This window comes from Nestor notabilis, unplaced genomic scaffold (assembly GCF_000696875.1).
Source record: "Nestor notabilis isolate BGI_N333 unplaced genomic scaffold, ASM69687v1 scaffold11322, whole genome shotgun sequence".
NCBI lineage: Eukaryota > Metazoa > Chordata > Aves > Psittaciformes > Psittacidae > Nestor > Nestor notabilis.
Window position 1 is genome coordinate 29,451 of NW_009918746.1, and position 27,268 is coordinate 56,718.

A 27,268-nucleotide genomic window follows, 5' to 3' on the forward strand; every position below is an offset into this window, starting at 1 on the left:
AATATTCTCTTTATCACACAAGTTCTTTCCTTTTCTTATTTTTTTCTTTTTCTTTTGCTTCCAAGGCAACCAGACAAGTGTCGAAATTGGTACATAATTATGTTGCTTTACAAAAAAAAAAAAAGATTACTTTTTATTAGTATTTAACTCAGGTTTCATATTCTTAGATATTTAATAATGTGAAATCCTGCTTAACTGTGAACTGTCACACCACCACAAAATTTAAGAGGTGATTAGTTGTTTTAGTGTAACAGATGTGCAGCCTTCTGGGGTTCTAAACCTTCCTTCTTCACATGCATCATCAACCTAAAAAATTCAATCAGAGCTAAACAGCAAAAGCAGAAGCACTTGCTTACTAATACTGAATCAATATATACATTGTTTTATGCAAACACTTTGGAACATTTACCTGCTAGTTTAGCTTTACAAGTTTGAATCCTTCAGTCTTTTCCTTGATTTTTTTTTTCACCTCTATGCATGAAAAAAACCCCAACCACATTGCTCTGGAACTGAAAAAATCATTCGCATGCCTAATTAAACAGAACATACATAATCATTAAAATCAACAAGAAGAAAAGAGAGAGAGCTTCCTACCCGCAATAAGGACTGGGATTCGTCCTTTGCCTTGCTGTCCCCGGATCCAGAGTAGGGCTGGGTGAGCTGCCCGGCTTTCTCCGACGCTCCGGCTGGCACGCCCTGCAGGAAGCCCTTACTCTCCACCGCCAAGCCGTAAATGGGCCGCGCAAGATGGGCAGCTTCTACATTTGGACTATCCCTTAGAGGCTTTGGCTGCTCTTGGCCAACAGACACTGGGGTCAATAAGCCTAGACTGGTCTGTGTGTATGATGGGCTCCCCCTCAAAATGTCTGTTCCTCTCCAGGTCACGTTGCGAAGATCATCGCTAGGACTGTCAGTCCAACCTTTCTCTTTGAGCACTTCTTTATCTTCTATTTTTTCCCTCTTCACTATGCTGTCAGATATGGGCTCCCCCATTTTGGGGTCCGGATTAATCAGACTGTAGACCTTGAGGTCAATTTTTGGCTCCTCCTTGACAGATGAAACACCATGACTGTCCTCCCCATTGGCTGTAGTGACGTCCATCTCCTGACAGTGCACAGTGTTGAAGTGCTCTAGTAGTGACTGAGTGTCAACAGCTGTGAAGCTGCACTGACGACATTTGTAGCAGTTGTGTACTCTCCTGGAAGAAAACAAGAAGTGTATTAACATGAGAGTCTCCCCTTGGCCTTGCCTCTCACAGTGGCTTTACCTACCAAGATGAAGAAAATAAATCAAACTTAGAATTATATTCCCTCCAAATAAAGCAAGCAGGTTTACTTTGGTGTCTCATACAATATGGAAAAAATCCTGCTTGGTTTTCCATACACGCAACTTGCAATGGCCTCCTATCACTCATTCACACTCCTCTGCATTATTCTAAACTTCACATAATTTTCACTGGGATTTTGTGTTTTTTCCTTTACATTGTTCACTTTGTATTGCAGTAGAAACACTGAAGTAATACACTTCCTTCAAACCAAAATCAGATAGTTAGAACAGTCATCTCTGTATAAAAAATAACACTCCATGTAATACAGATCTATGCTATAAAGTTAAAATGTTTTTAAAAAAATCCTTTGCTTTCCACCATTTTTATATACTTTTGGTTGACAAAGATGATTTTGAATGGAGCTCTGCTTAACTTACTTACAGATAAGAATACACCAAAGGACAGAAGGTTGTACACAAGAGACAGTACTGATTTGTTCTCCATGGACGTTTTACCACAACTTTAAAAAAAGATGTTGCTCTAAAGAAAAAGCAGAATAGCTGGCTGTGTCGCTACGAACTGTGTTTTCCTGTCAAATACAGAAATGCTTGGTGGAGCAGCGTGGAATAATGTGCCTTCCTGTTTTTATTCCAAAAGCCTATACAAAGTACTGCATTACTAAATTATGTAAAGCATATGTTTCCACATGAGAACATGTTACCCGTTTACTGTATCTATCATAGGAACAGAACACTGTTTATGAGCTCTGTAATGCCATTATGAATAATTGTTTATAGCACAGGAGCGGTCAGAGCCCTCCATCAGGCTCTGGGCCCCGCTGCGCCCGGCGCCGTACCAACCTAAAATACCGTCCCTGCCCTTCAAAATATACATAACTCTGCGAAAGCCTCTCCCTACAGGCACACTCACACATCCACACCCCAGGCATTCGGAATCACAACAGCATCTCTAGCCAAGCTAAAATACGAGCCTTTTGCTATCCACACAGGACAAAACTTGTATGAGAAATCTGTTACTGCCCTGACAACTCCAATTGTTAGAATTAATTCTTTTGAGGCCAAATCTCAGTCTCAGTGAAGTTGATGGCAAAACTCCCACTGACTTCAGTAAGAGCAGGATTTGGCTCTTGATGCATCTGTAGAACTGGAATGATATACAAAATGTCCCCTTTTAGAGTATGATGGTTTAGAAGGGACAACTTGCCAAATTTATTAAACCCCCTTGTCTTCCTTCTTTCCTTTTGTTGGAAAAACAAACCATATGTTATTTACATTGTCTGAGTTTCTTGCAGTTGTGTCAGAGAGCAGACATGAGTACACACTCAGACTCAAGCTTTTTAGCCCTTGTGCAGTATCAGTTTTCTTTTTGTCATTTTCCATATTCACATTCATTTTAAGGGACTAGATGGACTCATTCAGTTATACAAAAAATAGAGTCAGCTATTCTCCACATAGCCTTATGGCAACAAAACCTACTTGTGGGAGAGCAAGCTGTGGGTTAAAATCCTATTCTGGCTGTGTTCCTTTTTCTTCATTCTACAATTGTGTTTTATTAAATTCAGCTTGTCTCTCGATGTGACACTAATATATTCTCTCTTGCAACTTAATTCTCTTCTGAACTGAGCTTAATTTTCTTCCAAACCAAAAAAAAGAGAGAGTGCTATCTGATCAAAACCATTTTATAAATGCAAAAAGCCAAGTTATAAAGAGGGTCAGCCCTGTAAAGGTGGGATACCATCGGGGAAGTCCAAGTTAGACAGGGGCTAGTTATCTTAAAAGCCAAGTTAAACAAGACACCATTTGGGGCTAATGGCTCAACCGCACACAGTCCACATGTGAAAGTTTATCAATCCTTTGGGAGGCTACTTAGGCCTAAGTGTCTCGTGTTTAACCTGGCTATTTCAACAGCTGACCCCCTTCTTAACTTGGCTCTCATCTACAGATATCACACCTCCAAGCAGCTGATCTTTTTCTGCCTAACTTGTCTTTCTACCCCCTCCTTCTACTATGGCTAAATGTTTTTGATCAGGAGCAGTGTACACCACAGGAGTGGTACCACACTTCTGAAGCTACAGATAAATGCTAAATATTAGATGAAGTTGTAACTACGTGGCTGAGGCCCAACTAAAATCACCTTTATTACATTAAAGGTTTGTTCATGTAATTTATTAGAATAGATTCAAAGAGAGTCATACAAGCATTCCTTGATTTTTCTGTGAGATTGCGACAGGCACTGTGATGCAGAAAAGATGAGGACTGATTTAGGTAGATAGTAATGCAACAGGCATTTTTTTCAGGACATATACTTTCCTAGTATGCATTAAAATGTAATCTCTGCCATCAACATCATAAATCTTCATACTTCACATGGGTTTATCTTGCATATTATTCTATCCACAAGCTCCAAAAAGTAAGCTAAGGTTTGGAACTGGCCGATGTAAGTCACAGCTTCAAATAATGAAATAATAACTATCATCAGCTATTAGAGAACTTCTAAAAGTTGGAAACTTATTCTTTCCCAGAACAAGGCATGAAAAGAAAACGTTTTAATCTCTGAATGTTTTCACTACATCCTGATAGCAATCAAGGAAACAATTTGGCAATGTTTGATTACTTTTTATACTAGAATTTAAACCGACCCCACATTTCTAAATGCCCAAGTTACATCTAGATTTGCACACTAAGCTCCTCAAAGGTAAGCAACAAAATTTTAAAAATTCCAATCTGCAAAGTGCACAATGAGCACTCCCATGCTTTACCTGGAAGTTACACTTCACAGCTAAACCACGGTTATACTATCTGAAATGCTGAATTCACCAGGTGTGATACAGTGTATTGGTATACAGCTGATCAAAGGACAGATGTTTGAGGAAAATCTCAGTATGGAAGAAAGCAATGTAAATGAAGAAGGAAATGCATTCGCCCTTTTGTGATCTTGCTTATACACCACTCAAGCAAACTAACAGCAAGTTCAAGCCATAAACCGGCACTATCTTCAGTGTGGTATTGAGATGGCAATGTCAACCCATCTGTTGATATCACTTAGCATTATTATTTTCCCGACAAAACAAATCAAAGACCTAATTATTTGTAGACATTAAAACATTTATGGCCCAATCCTAAGATTGTACGTCAAGGAATTCAGGCCAAACCTTTGCTGAACTGTTACATTCTGACAACTAAATAAAATCCTACCATTATTTGAACGGAAATGTACTTGAATTGGGTGCTATAAAATACAAGGATATTCCCTTGCAAAATCTTGAAGTTGGAGAGATTAAACAGGGGGGTGGGGGTGATTAATGTCCTTTACTTGAGCTTTCTAATAGGCTGTGATACTCCTGACACCAGTCAGTTGTTAATTAAGTCTTGTTGACATACTTCTAACTAGTCTGAGGCATTACAAAACACCATCCGCTACAAAACAAGTAATTTTTTATTTTTTTTTAAATTACCTGAAGACATTCCTAAGCTCTAGGGTGTAGAAAATATTCTGGATGAAGGTACAGCTGTTGTATCACTTCCATTTTTCCTGTGTTTTGAATTTCATTATGAATATAATTACTAGAATTTCTCATGAAGAAATGGGCTTTTAAGAAAGTTTACTTTTGGATGGGTGCTGCTCTCAGGCTTGTGGAGAGCAGAAAATATTCAGAAGGAAAGACAATGAGCCAAGCAAGCAAGAAAATTCAGCAGGGGGTCAGAAATGAGAGAATGGACACCGCGGAGAGCAAGGCTAAGATGAAAGGAGAGCAAAAGCCTTTGGCAAGAGCAAACAAGTTCAGAGCAGTGAATTAAGGTGTCAGGAGGATGGAAAAGGTCCTCACAGCTGCTGCTATTGTTCAATGAGCAAAGGCTCCTGTTCTGCCGATAACAGGGAGCTGGTATGCCTCAATTTACACTTTTGCCCTCAGCTGGCTTCTCTGGGATTGTCCCAAAGGCTCCACATTTCCATAATCTGCACATCTAAAACCCTGCTCCAGCTTCTGCTTCCTGACAGTGTGAGAGGCAGCCCTGACACCCTTGTGTAGTCCTGACTCTGGAGAGGCATGAGCCCCAAGTACCTCTTTACCCTTTACCCCTCTACCTCATTTATGTTTACAGGTATGGAATTACTTAGATGATTGAAATTAACCTGAAATTAATTTCAAATGAGAACCCTTATATAACCTCTGTCACTCACGTTTTCAAAATAATTTATTAGAAAAATTACTCTACACCATTGCCAAAGTTTATACTTCATTTGAGTCTATTTTCTTTTTCTGTTTTGCAGTTGCTTAATGAATCAACTATCCTATCTTGTTTTTAAGAGTTTACAGCATTTTTCAGCATAGCATTTTTAACTACTACTAGGAGTGACTAAATACTTCCTCGTTGATCTTTTTTTGACAAATAAGGATTACATGAAAAATTCTAATTTCTGCAAAAATAAGAAGATGCAGTTTTCCAACATCTTTTAGCAAAACTAAAACCAAACTAAACCACAACCTTCTGCGAGAAGCCTCTTCCATTTTGAAGAAAAAAAAATTAAAAATTAATTAATTTGTAGCAAGCAGGAAAGTAATCTCTTGACTAAATGATCCAACATGCAAAATTTCCCCAAATACTCAGTTTGATTTTTATCTAAATTACACATGTTGGCAACTTTTAGCTCAACAGAATACCAGACAGTTTTGAGGAAAAACTAAGCTTCACAATGAGCACGAAGAGTACTTGTTTCCTCAGAGGTATAATGGAAAATGAGTAGTAGCAGACTTAGTAGAAAATGAAGGCAAATAAACCTTCTGGGGATTTATTTGAGTAAGCACATTTTAGTGAGGTTTAAATACAAGTAAACTCAAGCGCAATGTGATTCATTAACTTCAAGTTTAACTGAACAGCTCTCAAATAATCATGTCAAGAAATATTGAATGAGCATTAAGCATAAGTATATGTTTCTGAAGAGAGAAAACTTGGAAAGAATCGCTGTTGCAAATTCTAATACTGTTGTAAATACACGGCTGCAAAGGAATAACATTGGGACATAAAAAAATTTTAGCTAGCAGACATGGTGAAATTGTAGATGTAGAGCCAAAAGGAAACAAGGTTTTAAAAAAATAAATAAATTAAGCATGCTGTTCAGGCATATGACTCAAAACCAAAAATAATCAAAAATGCAGACAAAAAATACATGAACCAAAATATGTAAGTAGCATCTAAAGCCAGCTCTGATACTCACAGATTATCAAGGGTAAACTTAAATATGTGAACAGCAGAACACTTTCTGCTACCACACTGATGCTCAGTATTATGTTTACTGTTAGGATCCATTCAGCTGCTTATATAAATGGACAGGGTTTAGATACATGTGCATGTATAGCATTTTAAATACATCAGAAATACATAAAGTGAGGCGTAACTGCTTTATTGAGATAAATGGATGAAGACACAGAGAATGCCAGCTAGGATGTGAGCTGACTCCACATCAGCATGTTTGTGTGTCGCATAATCCCCTAATACGACTATTTTATTGATGTCCTACTTTTTAAAAACCTGAACTATTCTGTATCTTTAGTTCATAAAAAAGGGAAAGAAAATACACATCATATATGTGCAAAACTGCTATTAAAAAAAGGCATGATAATAATAAAAAGAGGCTATAACAGCCTAAAAGGCTTTCTTTCCATTTTTTTTAGTTTAGTGACAACTATGTTATGCACAGAAAGGCAATAAAACCTGATGATGTTTGCCATTACAGAGCACCTACCACAAACTGAACTAACTTCTGTGATTTCAATGAAGATTCACAGTGGGGGAAAACAGCAGCAGTACATGTAGAAAAGAAACAAAATTCAAATTAAAAGGGGGGAGGGCAAGAGAAAGGGAGAGAAGTTGGCAGTTATGGGGGTGTTGTACTTCACTTTAATTACGTAACATCCTCAGAGTACTCAGTAATGTCACCGACTGAAGGCTTAACAAAATACATTGTTCAAGTGTCTTAAGCAAAATAGCCTAATTTTAGATAAACAAGTTGAGATTCGAATGCTTTAGTGCATCTCTTGATTTTCCGAAGTGTAGTTCCCTGTGATAACTGCCAGAGCTGCAGGGTGCTGAGCCCTCTGAAGGAGAAGCTACTGCTACCTTGTCCCAGACTTGGCACTTAGTTTTGAAAGTCATGGCTTCTCCTTTCCTTGGGAAAAAAGGATTTTAACTAGGCAGGCTTGTTAAAACTTAAATTACCAGCTGCAGCAAAATAAAAGTGTTTTTTTCAGACAAGGAGCCATTTCAGTCTTCCAGTTATTTAACCACTAAAAAAAGATCATGCCATGCCCCAGCGGCGGACAAAGTGCTGCCTATGGAGTTCTACAGCATGGCTCAAAGCTGCTATAATAATGCTTGGAACTTAGATACCACTTTTCATCTTCAAAGCAGTTTACAAACATTAACTAATTAATCCACACAACATCCCTCAGGCCCAGTTGGATCAAAAATGGGGCACTGCATGCTGGGACCTGAATTCTCCGTGGGCCCCAGCTCCAAATTAAAGATGAGCAATCTGCTCCTTCTTTTTTTTTTTTTTTTTTTAAATAAGACTCCTGATACATTGCCAATGCAGCCCTCTGTTGGGCAACATTTGGATGCCCCCAGCTTTAATCTCTATTAAAGTATCATGCCCCAGTCTGCCTTTGTTAATTTTGGATGTCTTGGAATCTGTTAAACGTGGCACAGTTTCTCGGGCTTTTAACAAAGCTGTAGCTTTGAAAATGCATCTTCTTTTGTCTTCATTCTAGCTGGCTTCCATGCAAAGATCTTTTAGATGAGATAGATAGTGAGTTTTCCGTTGTTGACGCATTAGCCTTAACTATTAACATATTCAGCATGATTTTCTAATATTTAACATTGCTTTTGCAGCGGCACATAACTGTTGCTCTTCACAAAGCCTAAGAGCCAGCTCCTTCTCTGATGTAAACTGGACTGCCAGCTTACAACAGCCCAGGAACTGACCCAAGAAGTTTAGCAGGGAGTTGGCTGCCACTATGACATTGTGTCAGACTGAGTCAGGAGACTGGCTGCATCCACCTCCAAATAGGAACATTAGCATTTAAAATAAATAGAATGACACTGTAAACCAGCAACACGAAAATAAGCATCTGCAAAAGGATCTTGGGGGATGACATCAACAGACAAAAGAGTGTCTGCTCCCAGTGTGAAACCAACACCAAAACAGCAGTGGAATGCTCTTAAACTAATTATTGCATTGCTGGACTTGGGAATGGAAAATACTACAAAAAGGTAGTACATTGAAAGCACTGTTATGGAGCATGAAAGGGTTCATAGTCTATCTTGGAAAGTAAAGCCATTTGTGTTCCCTGACTGAATGAAGATGCCAGCTTTCTGGTAAAAAGCCTAAACTAAAATAGCACCTAAAAGATTCTGGGTGGAAAATAGTTGACCAAACCTCAAATATGCTGGAACTTCAGCATCGGCCAGCAAATCCAAATCTCCCTCTTCTTTGCACAGGTTTAAATGTATAATTAAATCCACTGACTTAGCTGGTGGTTTTCCAAAACAAAGTGGATGTTGGATTGAACTCTGGCTGTAAAGATTTATATCTATACGCATTCATATTTTGATTTCCAGTTTCCTCAAATGTTTGGGGAACAGTGACATTTAATTGAGGAACTAAGGAAGGACTGTTTGTTTGGGTTCCTATCATTAATCATTTGAAACTTTACTGTACCTGTAGTGTCGGGAAATCTCTTCTTCCACCTGGGTGGTAAAGTCACATTTGGTACATGAGTGTTCTTTGTTCTCCTTGAGCGTCAGCGGCCCCTCTGCCCCTGTCAGGGTGTTTGTTTCTGGTTTGACATCAGACGCTTGGGCTTCATGTGCATTCTCATAGTGGAGCAGGAGAACATCCACGTCAGGAGTGGAGAATGAGCACTGATGGCACTGGTGTTTGACTCTAGAGCTTCCTGTCACCCCTGGAGACAGGTGCAAAAGCAAGAGAGCACAGTGGGAACAATTACTTTTTCTGCAAGCAAATGGGTAAGTAATTTCTCCAAGGTGCTTTTCTGGGCTGCAGAGGCCTCGGGGACAGAACTGACAGTGCTTAATGGTACATTTATGAATGTTGTGTAGCTGCTGATAGTGACGGAGAAGTGGGCCCACCACTATTACATCTGGGCCATGGCTCTTTGAGTACCTAAAGTCACAGAACTGACAGTTGTAGCTTGTCACCATGCTGTCCTCTGCTCCTTTGCTAGTCAAGTCTTTCTTTTTTGCCACACTCGCACCCTTTTCTGTCTTTGTCACTAACTCCCCATCTGCATTTTTGGCTAGATCACTCTGGTTAATGACAGATCCCCTAGAAAGCTTATCATTCAGATCTGGGTGAAGGCTTCCTGCCTGGCTTCCCCCATGCTGTTTGCTGTAATGTTCTAATAGTTTCAATGAGCTGGACGATTCACAGCTGAAACTGCAAAATTTACACCAGTAGTAACTGGTTGTATCGGTACCATTTTGTCTAGAGGAATCTATTGGCTTGATGGGCACCGAATATCCAACTGGTGTATCATCTCCTGCTTTTACAGTGATTCTGTCTTGCCACTTCCCCAAGTCTCCAGAATCACAGGGTCGAAGAGTAGGACTGCATTTATTGGAGTTTTTCTCTGAAGCTTTACCAGAATCAGAGGAGGGAAGGGCTGCTTTCATTTTGTTTGGGTGAGTCTGTAAGAAGTGTTGCTCTAGTTCAGTGGAGGAGTTGCCCATGTAGGTGAAATTGCAGAATTTGCAGCGGAAGTACTTGGTGTTGCCTTGGCAATCTGGAGTTTTCCGTCCAATTCCAATAAAGGTTCCACCTAAAGTAACCTGTGAATAAAGAATAAGCTGATTTTAGCTCCACTGTAGATTTACTCAAATAGCAAGAAAGGAAATAAATGAAGAGAGACAGAAAGCAATTAATTCATAAGCTTCTTTCATTAACCACCACCACCACCATTTTCATTTGTACTAATGTAATAAGATATCATATGTATACCTTCACGTATTTAGCAGTTATTCCTGAAGATTTTGAAATGTTTCACATAGATGAATATATACTCCATATGAATAATAAATACATTTGGGGAAACTGAGACACGCATACACAATTCTCCAATACGTCTACTCCTTCCTTCACTGTATCACTAAATCATTAATAGAAGATCCAGTAATCAGTTCCCATATACCTGCACCCTTTGACAGAAGACTTTGCTGGGAGTCTACACCAGGTATGGAAAAAACAACAGGCCCTGTCTTTTTCTTTCAACACACATGTTTTAATCGTATTCACACTGAAGAGCCCTAGAGAATTGCTTTCTAAATAGGAGCAAACAAAAATTAAATCTGAAATACCAAGTTCAGTTTTCTGGGTCAGAGTATGACCAATTCTTACGAAAACAGTTCCTACAGGAGTATCCAGTATCCACCAGGACACCTTGAACACAGCCATAGTGGCTGATGTCTGAAATGAAAGGCAGTTTTCTCAAAGATTACTCAGTGCAGACATTCTCCAAGGAAATCTTCTGTTTCTCTCATGCACAGAGCTCATTTTAGTAAAACAAGCATGGAAAAACTACAGTAGAAAAATGGCATGTGGCAAAGAAACCTACCACACCCAAGTCCATGACATCACTGAAAAAAAAAAAAGGTAGGTCTACTTAACTGTTCTCATGATCTCTGAGCAAAATGGTCTGCAGGAAGGAAACAAGGCTTCCAGGGCTTATGTTATTAAACCCTGTGTTCTCATAGGAGGCAGGCCTGCCCTTCCCAGGAGTGCACCACACCTGCCCGTGACATCAGGGGGAGATTTGCTGCTCCTGTACAACTGGTTTGAAGGCCAAAGACAGAATCTCCTGAAAAAAATGTCACCATTGCTCTACTTCTTTTCCTGAACAGTAAATACTAACGGACATTCAGAAACTAATTCCTCTTTGTACCTGATATCCACAGACATCTACTCCTCTGCTAAATCACTCTATATCACATACTCCAGTGCCATGCACTGGTTAAACCTTTTCCTTAAATAAACTGAAAATTGCTTTTGGTTTGTTTAGGAAACATATCTCATTAGGCAATGGCGAGTTGGGCAGCCAAATACCTAGGACTTAGCTGTAATAACATTTTCACTTAAACTGGGACTCCAAGTACTGGTATCAAGTTATGAATTTGGTTTTGAAGAGGTTCTTTGGAAAAGAGACGTTCTGTACTACAGAAACTACTTCATACTATTCATTTTAGGGCAAGCAAGAACTGGAGACAAAGGCATGAAAAGCCTGATCCACTGACAACAGTGGGATTTGGGCCTGCCCTGCAGTATCTGGCACTTCCAAGTCTCCATCCGCTGCATTACTTCAAAGTCTCAATGGTGTTGAAAGACAACTTAAAGAAAGCACTGATGGAATTATGGTAAACAGAAAATAACAGCAGCTTGCTGTGCGATTACATAAGTTGCAAGGTGATCTGGTTTTGCTCATTTAATTAGATACTTATGTTTGTTCTATGCATGCACAGAAAACTGGCCAAAACGCTTTACCTTAAGTGGCTCTAATGAGTAAATATGCCCATTACCCTCAGCCTACAGATAACAAACCTATTTTGCAGACACTCTGTAGACAGCAGTTAGAAACTGTGAGTGACAATAATCCCAGCTGCTGCTCATTGCTAATTACTTTTATTTCTGAACACTGGAAAACCGTATTAGTACTAGCATTTTGTACAATGGACTGTAAATCACATTATTTCTGTAACTTGTGGTAATCCTGCTTAGTGGCCTACATTGCAAATTTGTGTCCCATGCTAATACATCCTTCTCTGCATCATAAGAGGATAAAATAGAACTAAGTGTTCTCACACTATCTCTGATAACCTCTCTCAATGGGGGAGGACACGCAATCTTTACAGCACTGGACTGTAACTGATTACCAGTTATTGGATTGGTATTTCCCTGACTACCCTGCCACAATTCAAAACAATGTGTCCTGTTAGGAAAGCATGTACCTGAAAGTAACACAGGGTCATCTCAATGTTATTACACACAAAAGCCATTTTTCACACACAGCAAGACCTACTGAAAGCCTCCCTAGGGTCATCAGGTAAAGAGAACTGAAAAAGTGGCTTCCATGCAAGGACATTCAGAGAAGCACTTGAAGTGACAGTATAAACTGAAGCTGTTTCAGCTTTTAGCCAGCCAAATTTGGAAGAAGCCTACACATCTGCAGCACTGTTGGGATTCATGCACACACAAATGTTCAAGTCTTGGCTTGACTTTCAGATTTTTCAGTTACATATTGCATCTCTGTACAGGCACTAAAATCCTTCACTGGATATGTAATTGTCCTTAACCTCCTGCTCTTTCTGACCTGCCCCAGATGGAGAAAAGATAAAGGAGAAAGAGAAGGAGAAAGGTGTGTGGGAAATATGTATATACCCTAGAAATAAATATCCACATTTCTGTATGTATCAGAAGTGATTGTTTCTTACATTTATTCCCTTATTTCATTCTGATCCCAGCAAAACCTTCCCCCTGCTTTACCCTAAGAGAGTTCTGTTTTCTTAAGTAGACACCCCTCCCCAACATAAAGAAGAAGAAATTAAACAAAAGCAATGCTAAAATTCTGCAATTCTATTACAGCAGTGAAGTCCAAAGTGCCAGCTGACATAATCAGTGGTAGTCACAAATACAGGTACAGCTTGCACTGGAAATGTAAGGGCTACAGTTCACTCAATAAGCACAGAAAAAACTAATCTTCATGTTTCTCTTTTTAAAGAGAACCTAACATTCAAGGCGTCTGTTTGGACTGTGGAACCCTGATTTAGTTCTTTCCTTCACTGTCACTTGCTTATGAGACCTTGGGATTATCACTTACTCCTGCAGCACTGCAGTTAACAGCAATATAGATACTATCATTATGCTGTATAGAGGAAGACAACAATTAGAATGGATTCACCACTACTGTGCTTGAGATGGTTCAAAGCCATGTCTCAGTCTGGGATTAAACTGAAATGCATTTCACAGTTAAGACTCCCAGAAACTCAAAAATTTTAATTATTAAATTCATTCATTAATGGGGGAACTTATCAAAATCTAGAAGACTGGGAAAGAATTTACCCCAGGATTGAAGTTCATGTGTTAACACAACTAAGCTATCTCCTCATACACCATGCACATTTCCAAAAATAGCCAGAAAGAGGAGAAAAGATAACACAATAACTGACAATGTTTCAAGATGTACTTTCTAAAGCATGTTGGCAAGTCCTTCAACAAAGCTGTGTAATTGCACTATATGTATCTAACAGATATGTCTGCATTACCCTAATTAGTCAGACCGAAAACAATGATTTCATCGAATAGATGGACTTGGGCAAGGAGAGGTAATTTCAGTGTTTTTTAAAGTGTGTCTTTGGTATTTAATCTACTCTCGATCCAAATGCCACCCTACTCTATTCTCCTACTCCCTTTTCAGAGTTCAATCCTAAATTTTATGACACTAAAGCAGCTTACAAACACTATTTACAGAAAATGAAAAAAATTACCAAGGAGGACAAAGTCTGCCAGCTCCTGTAATCACCCATTTCATGAAGAACATTCTACCTGCAGAAACTAGTGGCCTATAGCCACATAAGAGATTCAATCCCAAGTCTTACATGCACAGAGTAAAGCTGTCTTTGACCCCTGGCTTCTTCTGCAACTACTGATTAGAAACTAGACCAGCCATCTGCATTGGAACATCAAACGTTAACAAATCTTGCTTTTTTTTGATTATCTGGGTTACATCTTTGGCTAATCAGGAGAGGAAAGGCTCCAGATCCCCTACCAATCTCCTGAGCCATCCAGTCTGCCTTTGCCAATTATTCTTAATCTTCTAATCCTAAAATATTTTCTAATGCTCTTGTTTATTCATTTGCTTTGTGCAATATAGCATCCAGAACATTTTAACCATCCCACATTTATGAAGTTCTTCATGTTGTGCAGGCCAGAACAGATTCCTGGCTTTCATGCAAGTTTGTGTAACACCACCCAGTTCTCTAACCTCCACTACAGAGAACTCCCTTCTCTCTTGTTCTTTCTGCATGTAAAACTATAAGAATCTGCAGAGTATATTCTTAAAACTATTCACCACACTGTGATTGATTTATAGGTAGGCAGACGATGTTGCACAAGTGAGGCAAAGACTCAGGACAAACTCCTGGCTTTCTGGGCTATTCGTACTTACCAAAATAAGAAAGCAAACTATCAGGCCACATTCATTCAAAATGAGTATATCCTTCTCAAGGTTTATTCTGTTATCAGTGAAGCCAGTATGGTTTTTGACATTCGAATTCAAAAGGTATTTTTAAAACAAAGACAGTGACAGAACAATAAAGGACTTAAATCAAGGTCAGGAGACCAGATGTGCAAAAACAACAAACGTAAGGAACACAGAATCAAGACTTCCATTTGCTAGCTAATCCTAGTAGACCAGTATCTAGTACCTAAAAGAAGCACAATCACTTCTATTCTCTCTCTATAAATATCAAATTACCAGACAGTTCCTTGGCTACTGTAAACTCAAACAACCTCACAGACTCTGAGGTCAAACTTGTACTGATTTACACCAGAAGAAAACCTAGCTGCTTTCCTTTTTCCCAAGCAACTTTATTTTTTGAGCCTCTCATCATTTCTGTGGGCTATCTTAGCAGTTTATATCTTTAAATATATCTGTGCCTATTACCAGTCTCACCAACTTTCTTCATTACCATCTCTTCAAAGACTACCAGATATCTCTAGCATAAAGATGAGGAATATTAACGCATAAACAACTTTGCGTTGAAGGCTGTGAATATACACCACCTCAGTTGTTCCACAGAAACTGCCCATCTGAATGCTCTAATATGAGAGTAGACTATTTCTCACTGAAAGAAGGCTAAAATAGCTCATTTCTGTCACAGGGCAAATGGATGTTCCCAGGCACTTACTATTTAGCAGCTAAGTAGCTGATGTAAAACACTGCATATCATTCTGAAGAGTAAACTTGCTAATGTCTCCCCAGAAATTATATTAAAAACTTCTACTAATATAACAGTATAAATCATTATTTAACAGCTATAGTCAACATATAATTTAGATGCCTGTAAGACCACAGGTGCTTTTTCACATTTTTTATATATATATAAAAACATATATATGCACATACACAGACACATACGAGAAAAAGAAGCATATATATGTATATACACACACACACAAGCATATGCATATGAATGTATATACACACGTGTTTTATTACCACCCATTTCTCCACCTGCCACCATTTCTGTTTCATGTCTGTGGTTTAAAACAGATGACTGACTCCTGTGTTCATGAGGTGTGACTCTCTCAGAGTGCAAGGCAGCCTCAAAGCCTGATCATGACCCAGAAATGAGACTCGAAATAAACAGGTATGCACACAGGCGAGTGCAACACCCAAGATAGCTTGACAGCCTTAAAGCAAGGAAGTCCCCAGGAAGAGTCCACAACGTGGCTGACAGAGGAAATGGGCCTTCTGGACCACCTTCATCAAGATCTAGCTTGGTATAATCTAGTTCAAGAGGCTGGAACACATCATATCCAGCAGTACTCGGTCAGTTTATTTAGACCTAATTCCTGTTTTATGGACAATTGAGGTAAAGTCAATAAAATCAACAATATAAAATTTGGATCCATTTGTCTAAGATATGAGGAAAATCAAATTCATTCACGTTCATGTTTACATTTGCTCATGTCAACTAGTTATGTATCCATGTCACCTTGTAGGAAACCCACTTGATGACAAAGTTCAACTTTAAGATTTGATTTGTTACTAATACAAAAGTAAATGCTGTACTTGTTTATGCCTCCAGTCTGGATTCTCACCATACCTGTAAGAGTTCCTTTGCCAAAATCACCAAAAACGTGGATGAAAACCTTTAACATAAGAAGGGATGTTAATTAAATCTGTACCCCTATGAATCCCTACAGGTTTTTTAGTCTTACCTTCACAGCTTCATGTTCAATGGAACTGCTAATATAAAAGTGAAGGATAAAAAGCAGAAACTATTAATAAAACCACTGGTTCTCACTCAGTTGAATCTTAGTTAGAGTAGACTTCATACTAGTCCCACACTTTCAACATGAAAACAGAAGAACTGCCAGATTTGATAGATTGAAATACAGACCACTAAAAAAACCACATACACATTAACATTCTGTAGGCACATGAAGCTCACCACTAATTTCTAAAGGAGACATACGGAAGAGCTTTACGCACTGCGCCTGTGTAGGCGCTTCTGCCACTTTCTAGGGCCATGCACAGCCTTGCAGCTGACTTCCAGAAGTGTTCTCAGTTGCTGTGAAAATTTTGGAAAAGTTGTTACCCATATTCGGATGTGACAAAGGTTTAGGCTAAGTGGTACAGGACAACTCTCATAATATGAGATGTTTAGAACCACAAAAGAGAAAATCTGCCACCAATCTCTTATTAGTCTTTGGGACAATCAGACAATGTAATATTTCCTTTTTTTGCTTTTCCCCCAAGCTCACTGAAATACAACCAAGAAACTTTTGGGTGGCTTTTATCAGCCCATGGCTTTTTCAGAAATTTGTCGTCTTCTCTTTTATGGCAGTCTACTAACTCCACAAAACAATCAAAATGAGAGGGCTGGATTAAAAAAAACCCAAGCCAACACTTCTTAGTACTTTCAGACAGGAGTCTGAAACTCTTTAATGGCTGAACATAAGAGGAGACAGGTCTGTGACAATAAGCTCTAGAGCCAGGGAAGCTCAGAGAAGCTGAGCAGGAAGCTCCTCAAAGGTAGCATACACAATGTGAAGCTGGCTAGAGTCAACCATAAGAACTGCTGAGCACTGCAGTATGTCTTTATTCATGGCTGCATGAATACCCTTCTCCCTTGGGATGTGCCATCTGAAACCCTCACCTGAATGCAGATGTTTCTGTCCTTTCTTTGAGGGACACTGTTTTCTTTTACAACATATCAGGAAGAAGGGTCATGCTCTTTTTTATACAATAGCCTAATGGTTTGAACACTTGTTCAGGAAACAGGAAAAGTAGGCTCCTTTCCTTGCTCTGTCAGAAGGGATTCAAGCCCCCTTCTTCCCCCTCACTGGGCAATGTCTTGCCCCTTAGCTATAAGCTGCTAAGTGTAAGACAGCATTCTCCAGCCTTTCTGTTGAAGCTGTCACACCCTCTACTATTAAAAAAAAAATGGGGATGGAAAAAAGTCTCCTGCCTACTTGCAAGTAACTTGCCTGTCTCCAGACCTCTCCATATACATTAAAGAGTCATTAGATCAAACACAGAAGGAGACTTACTCATACAACAGCAAAGCAATGGTTTTTAGTATCGTAGCTGTTAACTTAGTCACTTGAATTTTATTTTAAGTGAAGTCTTTAGATCTGGTTTAAAGTCTTCTGCTGCAGGCACATCCACAAAGCCATACATAGGCTAAAACAGCCAGCAAGACAAAGCTGCGTAGAGGGATTGATCAATTAAATGTGAAGAAAAAGTAATGAGGGGCACCAGCAAAAGCTGATCTGTTGAACTCACTTCAAATATTATTCTGATAAAAGCAATAAAGCTGATTAACACATTCTTTGGAAATTCAGAGATGTGCTAGCAAATGTTTTCTGAAATCTGTATTGGCAAGAAAGTTAGTCTCCCAGAAATCATTCAGTGATTTTACCAAATTCAATGGAATTTATCATAACTTATGAACCAAAAGCCTCTGAGGAAGAGCATGGGAACAAAGTGTATGGAAATTTTCAAAATAACATTTTCAAAGTAGACAAAGGAATGTTGCTGGATTAAATATTCAAATCAAGTAAAAATCTACACAGTAGTAAGGCCAGAAAGCTTGGATTATTCACACAGTTCCCAGCCAAATCCTCTTTTTGTACTAGAAAACACAGTCCCAACATTTGTGTACCTGGATGTAAAGCCAAATGTGTATCCCTACTGTTTTGATGACTGCAATACAAATAAACTAAAAACAAAATAAACCCCCAAAAAACAACTAAAAACCCAAACAAATAAACAAACAAAAAACCAAATCAACCAAAAAACCAACCAACGAACTGAAAGAAACTCCAACCCTAAAAGCTGGGTTTAGGGTTGCAGGGCTGAGGAACTGTTTTTAGGGGGAGGGGGCGTTAAGTTTTCTCAGACAGACTTCATTTCTGCGGTATAAGTTCAAAAATGCATTTGATTTTCTTCCAAGCCCTTGGCAAAGGGACCACATCTCTACCTATCTGCAGATAGAAGACACTGGGTTTTTCTGCACTCAGACATTTTTCTATTGCTTTTTTGTTTGCTTTTGTTATGAATGCAAACTATGGAGCTCAATAGCATCCCTCAGCACTACAAATCTTCATATACCCTTGTCTTCAACTGACCACTGTGAGCCAGATCAAAGTCAGTCATCTTCATCCTCTGGCTTCTGCACCCAGCTCCCTCGCCTGAGACCATAAATCCATCGGTAATTTCCACCCCAGCTACAACAGAACAGTTTGTTAAGTGCAAGGGGATCAATAAATCAGACCTTAAGCCCAGTCCACTACTATTTCGAGTTAATTACAAAAGGGATTATTTTCCTTTAGCCCAGTACCTATACAAAATAATGTTGTTTAGAGAACCAATTATTGAGGTTCAGTTCCCTCTCGATGTTACACAGGAGTCTGACTGAACCAATTTTAACCAGACCTGCAATCAGTACAATCCCTCATTGCAGTAGGAGACGCCAGACATTTACATGCCTGAGAAAAATCCCCTCCAAAATGGACATAGTAGCTATATAAACATGTGTGGGTGCAAAGGGGATTTTCAAATGTTCTTTTGCTGTGTTTATGAATCTCACAAAGCTGCTCTGTATCAGGAGTGGGGGAGGAGAAAGCATAAAAATATTAATCAGTTACTTATCTTCTGACATGCTTTGGATCAACATCTGGTGCATGTGCAAGTGATGAAGTATGGCATTTGCCACAAAAGCTTATTTTATCTTCTCTTCCCAAATTGGGCAGGGAAAATTAGCACTCTTAAAAATTAAGTTTCCAGATCCAATTTTTTTTTCCTTTAAAATAAATTGCCAACATTGTATAGGCTGTCTGTTCTATTTTGGAAAATGTTTTTCATCTGAGAAAAGACTGATCTTAAGTAGATTATCTATGGGCTGTTTCCTACCACTTTTTGTCTCCCCTGCAATATCTTGCTGCCAGGGTTTAGTAGACAAGTATAGTCTAGGTTCAGCTGTTTTATTTCTCCTTCTATCAGTTCAAACTGAGATAGCTCACACATCTGTTTTATTTCTGAAAGCAGTGCATAGGAAAAGTGTCCAGCTCATTCTAATCAAGCATAAACTCTCCTATAAATAACTAAGGACCTAACGAAACAATTGTTTGGAGGAAATGAAAGTGTGTTTAGAAACTCAAATTCCTCTATACTGTATGCCTGATCTGTTCCAGTTTGAATGTCTTCCTGACAGCATGGATCAGTTGCTCTAAGATGCTGTCCCTGGAGTCAGCAAACTGAAACTATAGCAGGAAATCCAGGTATTAACATCATACTATGTGCTAATTATAAACCATCATTTCACATTCTGACATTATTCATTTCTAACCTCTTTTAACTAAATCACATATTTGCTTTCTAATCACAGTTTGACAGGAGAGAGTGTCTGACGTGATCTTTTAATAAGACAGTTCAAAGATTGCAGCTTTTAGCATAGTAATGACCTTAGTTTGATTTGCTGCTCCATAAAGAAGTGGTAGAGTTTCTGAAAAAAGAAGAAAAGTTTAAATCACTTTAAAAGCTTCAAGTTCCTGACTTGTGTTCTGGTTTCAGCTTCTTACTTGAGGTTAGATGTTGGCCATCTTAATCTGGTTTGAATTTTTTTTTTCCTATAGCTGCAGTCTCAGCAAGCATTATTAAATATTTTCCACCTTCTGCCTTTCTATTTTAGCATACTCCGGAGTTTTGTCTGGTGATTACTACTAATTCAGACATCAGGTATGAAAACATACTTGAAATTGGATGGACATTTTAATTTCTTTTGTATGCAAACTTTGTTATTTTGTTGTTTTTTCTTAAAACATGATTTTTTTAATCATAGGATATTGAGCTATCAAACCATATCCCTCAGCTCTCTCATGAGAGGATTTTTTTAAAGTAGCATCAATTTTTTTTCAACTAATTAAATATTGGCTGATAAGAAACTAACAGAGACTCCATGAAAAAGCTTTTGAGTCCATTCTTTCATGGAAAAACGAGATTTTTTCTTTTTGTTACAGCAGTATCTGTAGTTCTTTCCCCGGCTTCAACTAGATGAGAAAATGACTGAGGCAACAGCCCTTTCCTTGCAGGCTCACTAACGTGAAGCACAGCGTGGATTACTGTTACTTTTTTAAATACTCATTGTGTACCCTGTTTTTCTGGCACTAGACAACTTCAGTGTTGCCAAGACTTGCCATTTATTTTATCTTAATAAAGAATCAATAAGCCAAATCTTGACTCCCGGCAGCTGATAATTTAGGATTACATTTTTAATTTCCAGCTGCTGTCTTTTGTCTATCTGGTTGTTATTTTTCATTATTATTATTTGCTCTTTTCTTTCCGTGACAGCAAATCCTTCAAATATGATTAGCAATTCAGCAATTTGCCTGTTTGCTGAATAAGATCCTTTGCTATTGATTATCACAATGACTAAATCATACGCAGTAGTATCACTGGTCAAAAAAAAAGTACTCCTCTGCAGTACAAGATGCTCAGCAGACCCACAGAAAGCCTCACTAAAACAGACCAAAAAGGTTCTTAAGGTTTAAGCAAGTTCTACGAAATAGAATCACATAGGTAGGAGAGGCTTTGCAAACAACTGGCTTTGCAAATAACTGACTTTGCAGTTGGGAAGGCAGTCAGCAGAAGTGGAGAGGCTGGGAAAATACAAACCTGCACATCGTAAGTCCCATTTAATAAGACAGGCCTCTGGGAATTGATGTCCTGCAGCACCCCTGAAAGCACAGTGCGGTTGACTTTCTGGAAGTCTTTGGAGTGGCTGAATTGCACCATGTTGTGGAGAGCCAAAATTTTAGTGTCGAGCTCAGCATCCTGCCTGGTGCGGTTGTGCAGTCCTAGGTGGTACTTGCGGAAGTGTTTGATGAGATCTGTGGGGTCATTCCCATAGTAGCCATATCCACAGATGTTACATTTGAAGTCCTGAAGCTCTGGAGACAGAGGCGCCGTATCTGGGTTATCATTTACCAACAAATCTGGTTTGGATTTGTTCAGCCTTAAACCCCCATCTGAAGGCACTTGTGGGTTTTTTGAGGCCATGGGGACTGGGCTTGAGCCTTGGCCATCAGTTTGACCACTCTGCACTTGCGCTGTTTCATCTGAAGCTTTTGGCGACATCTGATGCTCCTCATTTGTCTCCGATGCATCTCCTGATGGGGTACAGACCACATCTTGGGTGTCATCTGCATCTGATTTTTGAGGAGACTTCAAGGCCTCACAGATTCCCCCAACAGCTGGAGATGAGAAAGCCAGCATATTTCTGTCTGTCACCTCATCATGAGGGAAGGATGGAACATTTCCTCCCTTATTGTGGCTTTCATAATTGAAGCCAGCCTTTTCACTCAGCACTGAGCTTTTCAAGTCCTTTTTAATGCTGGAAGATGGCTCTTGGACATGCATGCAAAGTTCCTCCTTGCTATTTAACTCTGCCGCATCACCCTGGTCAGTGTTTTCTTGCATCTGCTCTGCGGAAAATTCTTTTTTCCTTCCAGACTCTTCACTTTCAGTACCTGTAGACTCAAGGGTCTGTACCTCACCTTCACTAGCAACGTTTCTTAGAGGGGGGTTCTTTTTCCGGACCATATCTACCACAGAAAAAGAAAAGGAAAGAAAAAAAAAAAAAAGGCAAAAAACCCTATAGAATTATTCAAGATAGATACAGAATACAAAGCTGGCACTTCTTAAAGCATTCTGAACTATATGAATACATCAACTTTTCAGAAAACTTTTGTCAAACAGGTTTTTAGACTATGCAGAAAACTGGAATTTTACATGTAAAAAAAAAAAATCACACTGAGATTGAACTTAACTAGAAAGAGGACTTTAAAGCCTGCAAAAACACTGCCATCAGAGTCAGTGAATCACAGGTTTCATTATTGTTTCAGAAGATAATGGTCTGGCAGAAATAATTTTAAATGAATGCTTCTTTTTAAATCATTTTTAAAAACTATGGGGAAAAATAAACAGTCTAATCTTCATATACTGTACAACTACATATCATGTAGCTCTAAATACATCTAAAGGACATAATCAGAAGAACTTAAACAAGTTACTAGGAAGGAAAAAGATTTAGGAGAGTAAGTAATTTTAGGCTTCAGAGAAAGTATTTTTCCTAAGCAGGTATCAGTTTCTCTATAGCAAAAGCTCCCCCATCGTACCGCCCATAAACTTCAAACAGGATTATATAGATACTCTAAAGTCTGGCCCCACAGTCCATTATTCATGTAATTACTTCTATTTGCCAAACAAAGAGAAACTAACTTTATTAGAAAACCCACTGTCAATAAAATTTTACAGGCCTGGATCCAGACATCTGACATCGCTGCGTGGCTAAGTCAGGATCTACCCCAAAAACACCTGGAATCCACATGGATCTACACTGTTGAACTTTCCTCTGCTCAGTCCTCCTTGCAGACATAGCCACTATAACTAAACCTGCCAGTACACTTCCTCAATCCATTAAAGACAGCTGAGACAGGACAGCAATAAGGATCAGAGAGAAAGGAAGGAGTCTGCCACCGGTGAGTTAGCTGCTAGCTGAACAGGGGAGATTATGGAAGAACAAGCAATCAAACTATGGAGGTACTAAGCCAAATTTCTCATCTGCTACATATCTGCACCTTCCCCAGCCTACTTAGAGAAAATATATATATGAAACTTCCCTGCACTCTCCACTGTGTGGTTCTGGATTTGATATTCATCACCAGCTGGTTTGATCCGTTTGTGTTCACATGCTAGCTAGGGGCAGAAGACACATGTGCTACAACTTTTTCTGTGCTCTTATCTTCGCCAATGCTGTCTACAACGATGGGTGTTTCTCTGCCAAACTGTGTGTGGTCCGGTGGCAGCAGCCTGCAGTACCACACATGAGATGTGAGCTGCAGACTCAAGCCTGAGCCCCCATTCCCATGCCTGCCATGACTGGGCACCTACAGAGGCACTGAAGATATTGTTCTACAAAGGGCACCGCCTGGCGATTTTGGGAGCAGCACTGATGAGCTCCAAATGGTGCTGTACCAGGCCTTTAAAAACCTCTGGTGACTTTCTCAAAACAGTACTTTGAGAAGTGCGGCTGGGGACAGAGGTTAAAAATAAAAGAACAGGCGTCTGTACGTACTCCTATTTACATCTGCTCTACATGAAAGGGCACTGTATGTTATGTTGATAAAAACAGACAACTTCTCAGGGGAAGTGTTCAACTTGTGTCTTGGGCTGGCTCTGTTGTCTTTGTGGTTGAGCTGATCCACAGGCAGCATGGGCTGCAATGAGACGGCTTTCACACAGAATGCCAGCTTGTGTTACAGAAATTTTGACACTCCGTGTGGTCTTAATAGGTTTCTTAAATGCCTACTGTGATTCCTTACTGTAGAAGACACACATTCTTGGGAACTAAGTGCCTTCTCTGTAATGTCAACCATTCCTACCAGGATATGTATGCACTGAATTTTACTTCACACACCCCCCCCGTCAATAATTCTGAACCTGAAGTCATTCAGAACTGAGAGAAAAGAAAGATTTCCTGTTGTGGTAAGAGAACTATTACAATGCAGTCTCAGCCTACTAAAACAACATACGCACGTACATAATTCAAAGTATAAAGATAGTCCTCAGCCTTTTAGTATTACTGCTTTGCTGTGGGACTTGTGAATGCTCTTGGTTAACACACACTAAAAATATATGTGAGCATTCCTGGTAGGTGTTCAGCTAAGTCTGTATTTTTCTCCTGGTTACACATCCCAAACCATTTTTAAAATAACTTCTGTTTAAATGCAATTCATGGCAGAGGACAGAGAAAGGAGTCCTGACGGCAGTGAAGAAAAATCAGAAATCAAGAAAGTAAACATCATGTCTGTTACCTCAGTCAAAATTAAACAAGACTAAATGCAATGTTTTAAAATGTTTTTGTTACAGATATTTTTGGCAGATAAGGGAAGTTTAGAGATTTGCTATCTTCACAGCAACTGACAGAAGAGAGTCAGAGAAAAAGACAGAAAAAAAAATCCATAAAGCAAGGAAAAGAAAAATCTGGACAGCATACAGGCTAAATAGACACTACCCCAGATCGAGATACTTTGGTTCAAATTTTCTTGATATATTTGTGAGTCTGTGCATTAATGGAGGGGAGAGTGGGAAGACAAAACATATCTGCCTAATGGAGCATTTTCATGCAGTATTCTACACTTGGAGAAAGAAAGATAATACTGATTTAAATATTAAAACTTTAAGTTGAATTTAAAAGTATTTTCCCCTCTTTTTTCTTTTAGCTTTTGAAAAATCATCTGACATTTATTTGCTTCATATCCACTCAAGGGGACAGTAAGAAAAGACATAGTGTTGGCTTTTTTTGTCACTGAAATTCCACCACTATCATTTTTCAGAGACATATTATGTAAACAAAACTACATTTGCAATAGTCCTAAATCGAAGAAACCATCCCCTAGCAAGTCGTAAGTCAGATACAGAAAGAATATAGCCGCTCTGAAATTATTATCTCTAAGACAAATAACAGATTGCACGATGTTTTATTGTGTGCCAAGAACGTTTTCAGTTAACAATTTCACTTGAAAAAATGGATCACATACTTGTAAAATCATACCCAGCATTGACTTCATAAGGCATGTGGCTTTAGAGTGCTTTTTACAATTATTAATTCTATTAGTCAACTAGCAGGCGGGCTAATGCAATTGTCTTAGAAGATGCACGGAAGACACAGAAGACATTTTGAGAGCTGATCTGTATATCTGCAAAACAAAACAAAAAAAGGTTTTCCCTCCTAAATTATGCATTCAAAATATGCTTTTTACTTAAAAACATCATTATGCCTATTGTACATTCACATGCTTCTACTAGTGGGCACTACACAGATAGTGGCTGCTGTTCTCTTCTTCCTCCAAATGGGACAAATCCCATAACTGCCTTCTCCTCAGATAGACACACACGCTCTTGTGCACACACACTCTTGCGCGCACACACGCACACATACACAAATTATCTCAGAGGTGATGTTCACCAAAAAACAAGTTTAAAATAAATTTAAAGTAAGTGTTGAAAACGAGCCGAATAAACACTGTAGAAATGAATGTAGAAAATGAAAGTGCCTTAAAAATTCACATATATTAGCAAGTATTGTGCATCATATCGGGACTGGCCTAATGGGATAGATAATGGAATACAAATAGCTGGTTTACATCCAGGCTCTGCCATCAGCAATTGGAAGTTATCATCTGCTGGCTGCCCCATGTTCCACTTGAAACAAATTTAGTGGTGTTACTTTTGTTGTTGGTGGGCAACTTCCCACATCTCAAAAATGCCATTGTAATAATAAGCACATTTGCTGGGTAAAGAGGCCAAGTGATGAACAGCCATTGGGACTGAACTACCTTTTCGTCACAGGAAATGGCAGTCTTCCCAAAATAAAGGAATTACTAAGTCTGATACGAATGAAAAGACTTCTTGAGCTGAGGGAACCCTGGATAAGGTCCAAGTTGCAGAACTTGTCTTTGAGGTCCATAACCCAGGCTTTAGTATCTTATTTTCATTATACTGAAATTACTTTTAAACTATGTGGGTTTTGTTTGCTTTTTTACCTGATATGATCACTCTCAGCTACTTTAAAGTGAAAATCATACTAATAGCTATATATAGGTTCCCTCAAAACCAGCCAAGACTATTCTACATGATTCATGCATCTGCAAGATACAGACTTTTCTGTTCAACTATTATTCATACCAGTTTATCCCTGGAAGCAAAAAGTGGAAATTTCTGCTAAAATCGGTTTGTATTTCAGGATAACGAATTACCACAGTGACTATAGTAGTTCTTTTAAAAAAGGAAAGAAAAAAAATCTAATTCTGATAATCAATAGTTTCTCACATGTGATGAAGATAATGGCTAATTACCTGCTGATCATCAGCTCCCTCCATGGGTCATTGCTGTTGCTGACTACTTTTATTGAACATGATGACCTGTCATCAAAGACTATTGCAACAGTATGGTTGTTGCCTTGTGCTTGCACTGCAGGTTTAGGTCAGATCTCAGTCATATGCTCTTTTCAGCAGAATAATACATTTAGAAAGATATCTGAATTTCAGTAGATGCCACTGGCTGCTCTTTGTACAAGTAGATGCACAAGCAGATGAGCTAACTTTGTCAAGGGTCTATGAAAACCATGATATTATTGGTCGACAGGCTCAAGGAAGACCTCATTGTTAAGGGATAGTAAAATTAATACTTTTACACTCATATATATTACACACCCACACACAGACATATAACGCACATACGGCACTTACACATCAATCATTTTGCCAGAATAATGCAGCAAAAAAAATCATTAACTCTCAGTGTCTCAGCTTAATATAGGTCTAATACTTACCTATCTCACAGGAGTGTTGTGAGGCTTAATTAATTAGTGACTGTAAAGCACTTTGTGATCCTCTAATGAAAGGTGCTACATAGCACAAAGTATTATTAAAATCATTAGGACCACAAAAAAGCCCTGTGGAATTCCAGCCTACACTGTCTGTTGGAGTTGGGAGTGATCTTATTATTAAAAGGAGACCGTCAGACTAATTTTCATAATTTTTTCAAGATCTTTTTTTTTTCCTCCCTTTGCTGTTGTGATAGCATGTTAGCAGCTAGAAATTTAATCTTATCATCTTAAT

General features: G+C 38.8%; 1 protein-coding gene across 1 annotated transcript; it reads right to left on the reverse strand.

The window, feature by feature from the left end:
• Positions 1–594: 594 nt before the first annotated feature.
• Positions 595–25,345, reverse strand: TRPS1 (trichorhinophalangeal syndrome I; the record flags this gene model as incomplete). Its single annotated transcript, XM_010009889.1, has 4 exons — positions 25,187–25,345; positions 21,261–22,189; positions 9,008–10,137; positions 595–1,198 (listed from the first exon to the last, which is right to left on the reverse strand). Coding segments are annotated over exons 1-4 (2,700 nt in total), but the record flags the coding sequence as incomplete, so codon positions are not given.
• Between the last annotated feature and the right edge of the window lie 1,923 nt (positions 25,346–27,268).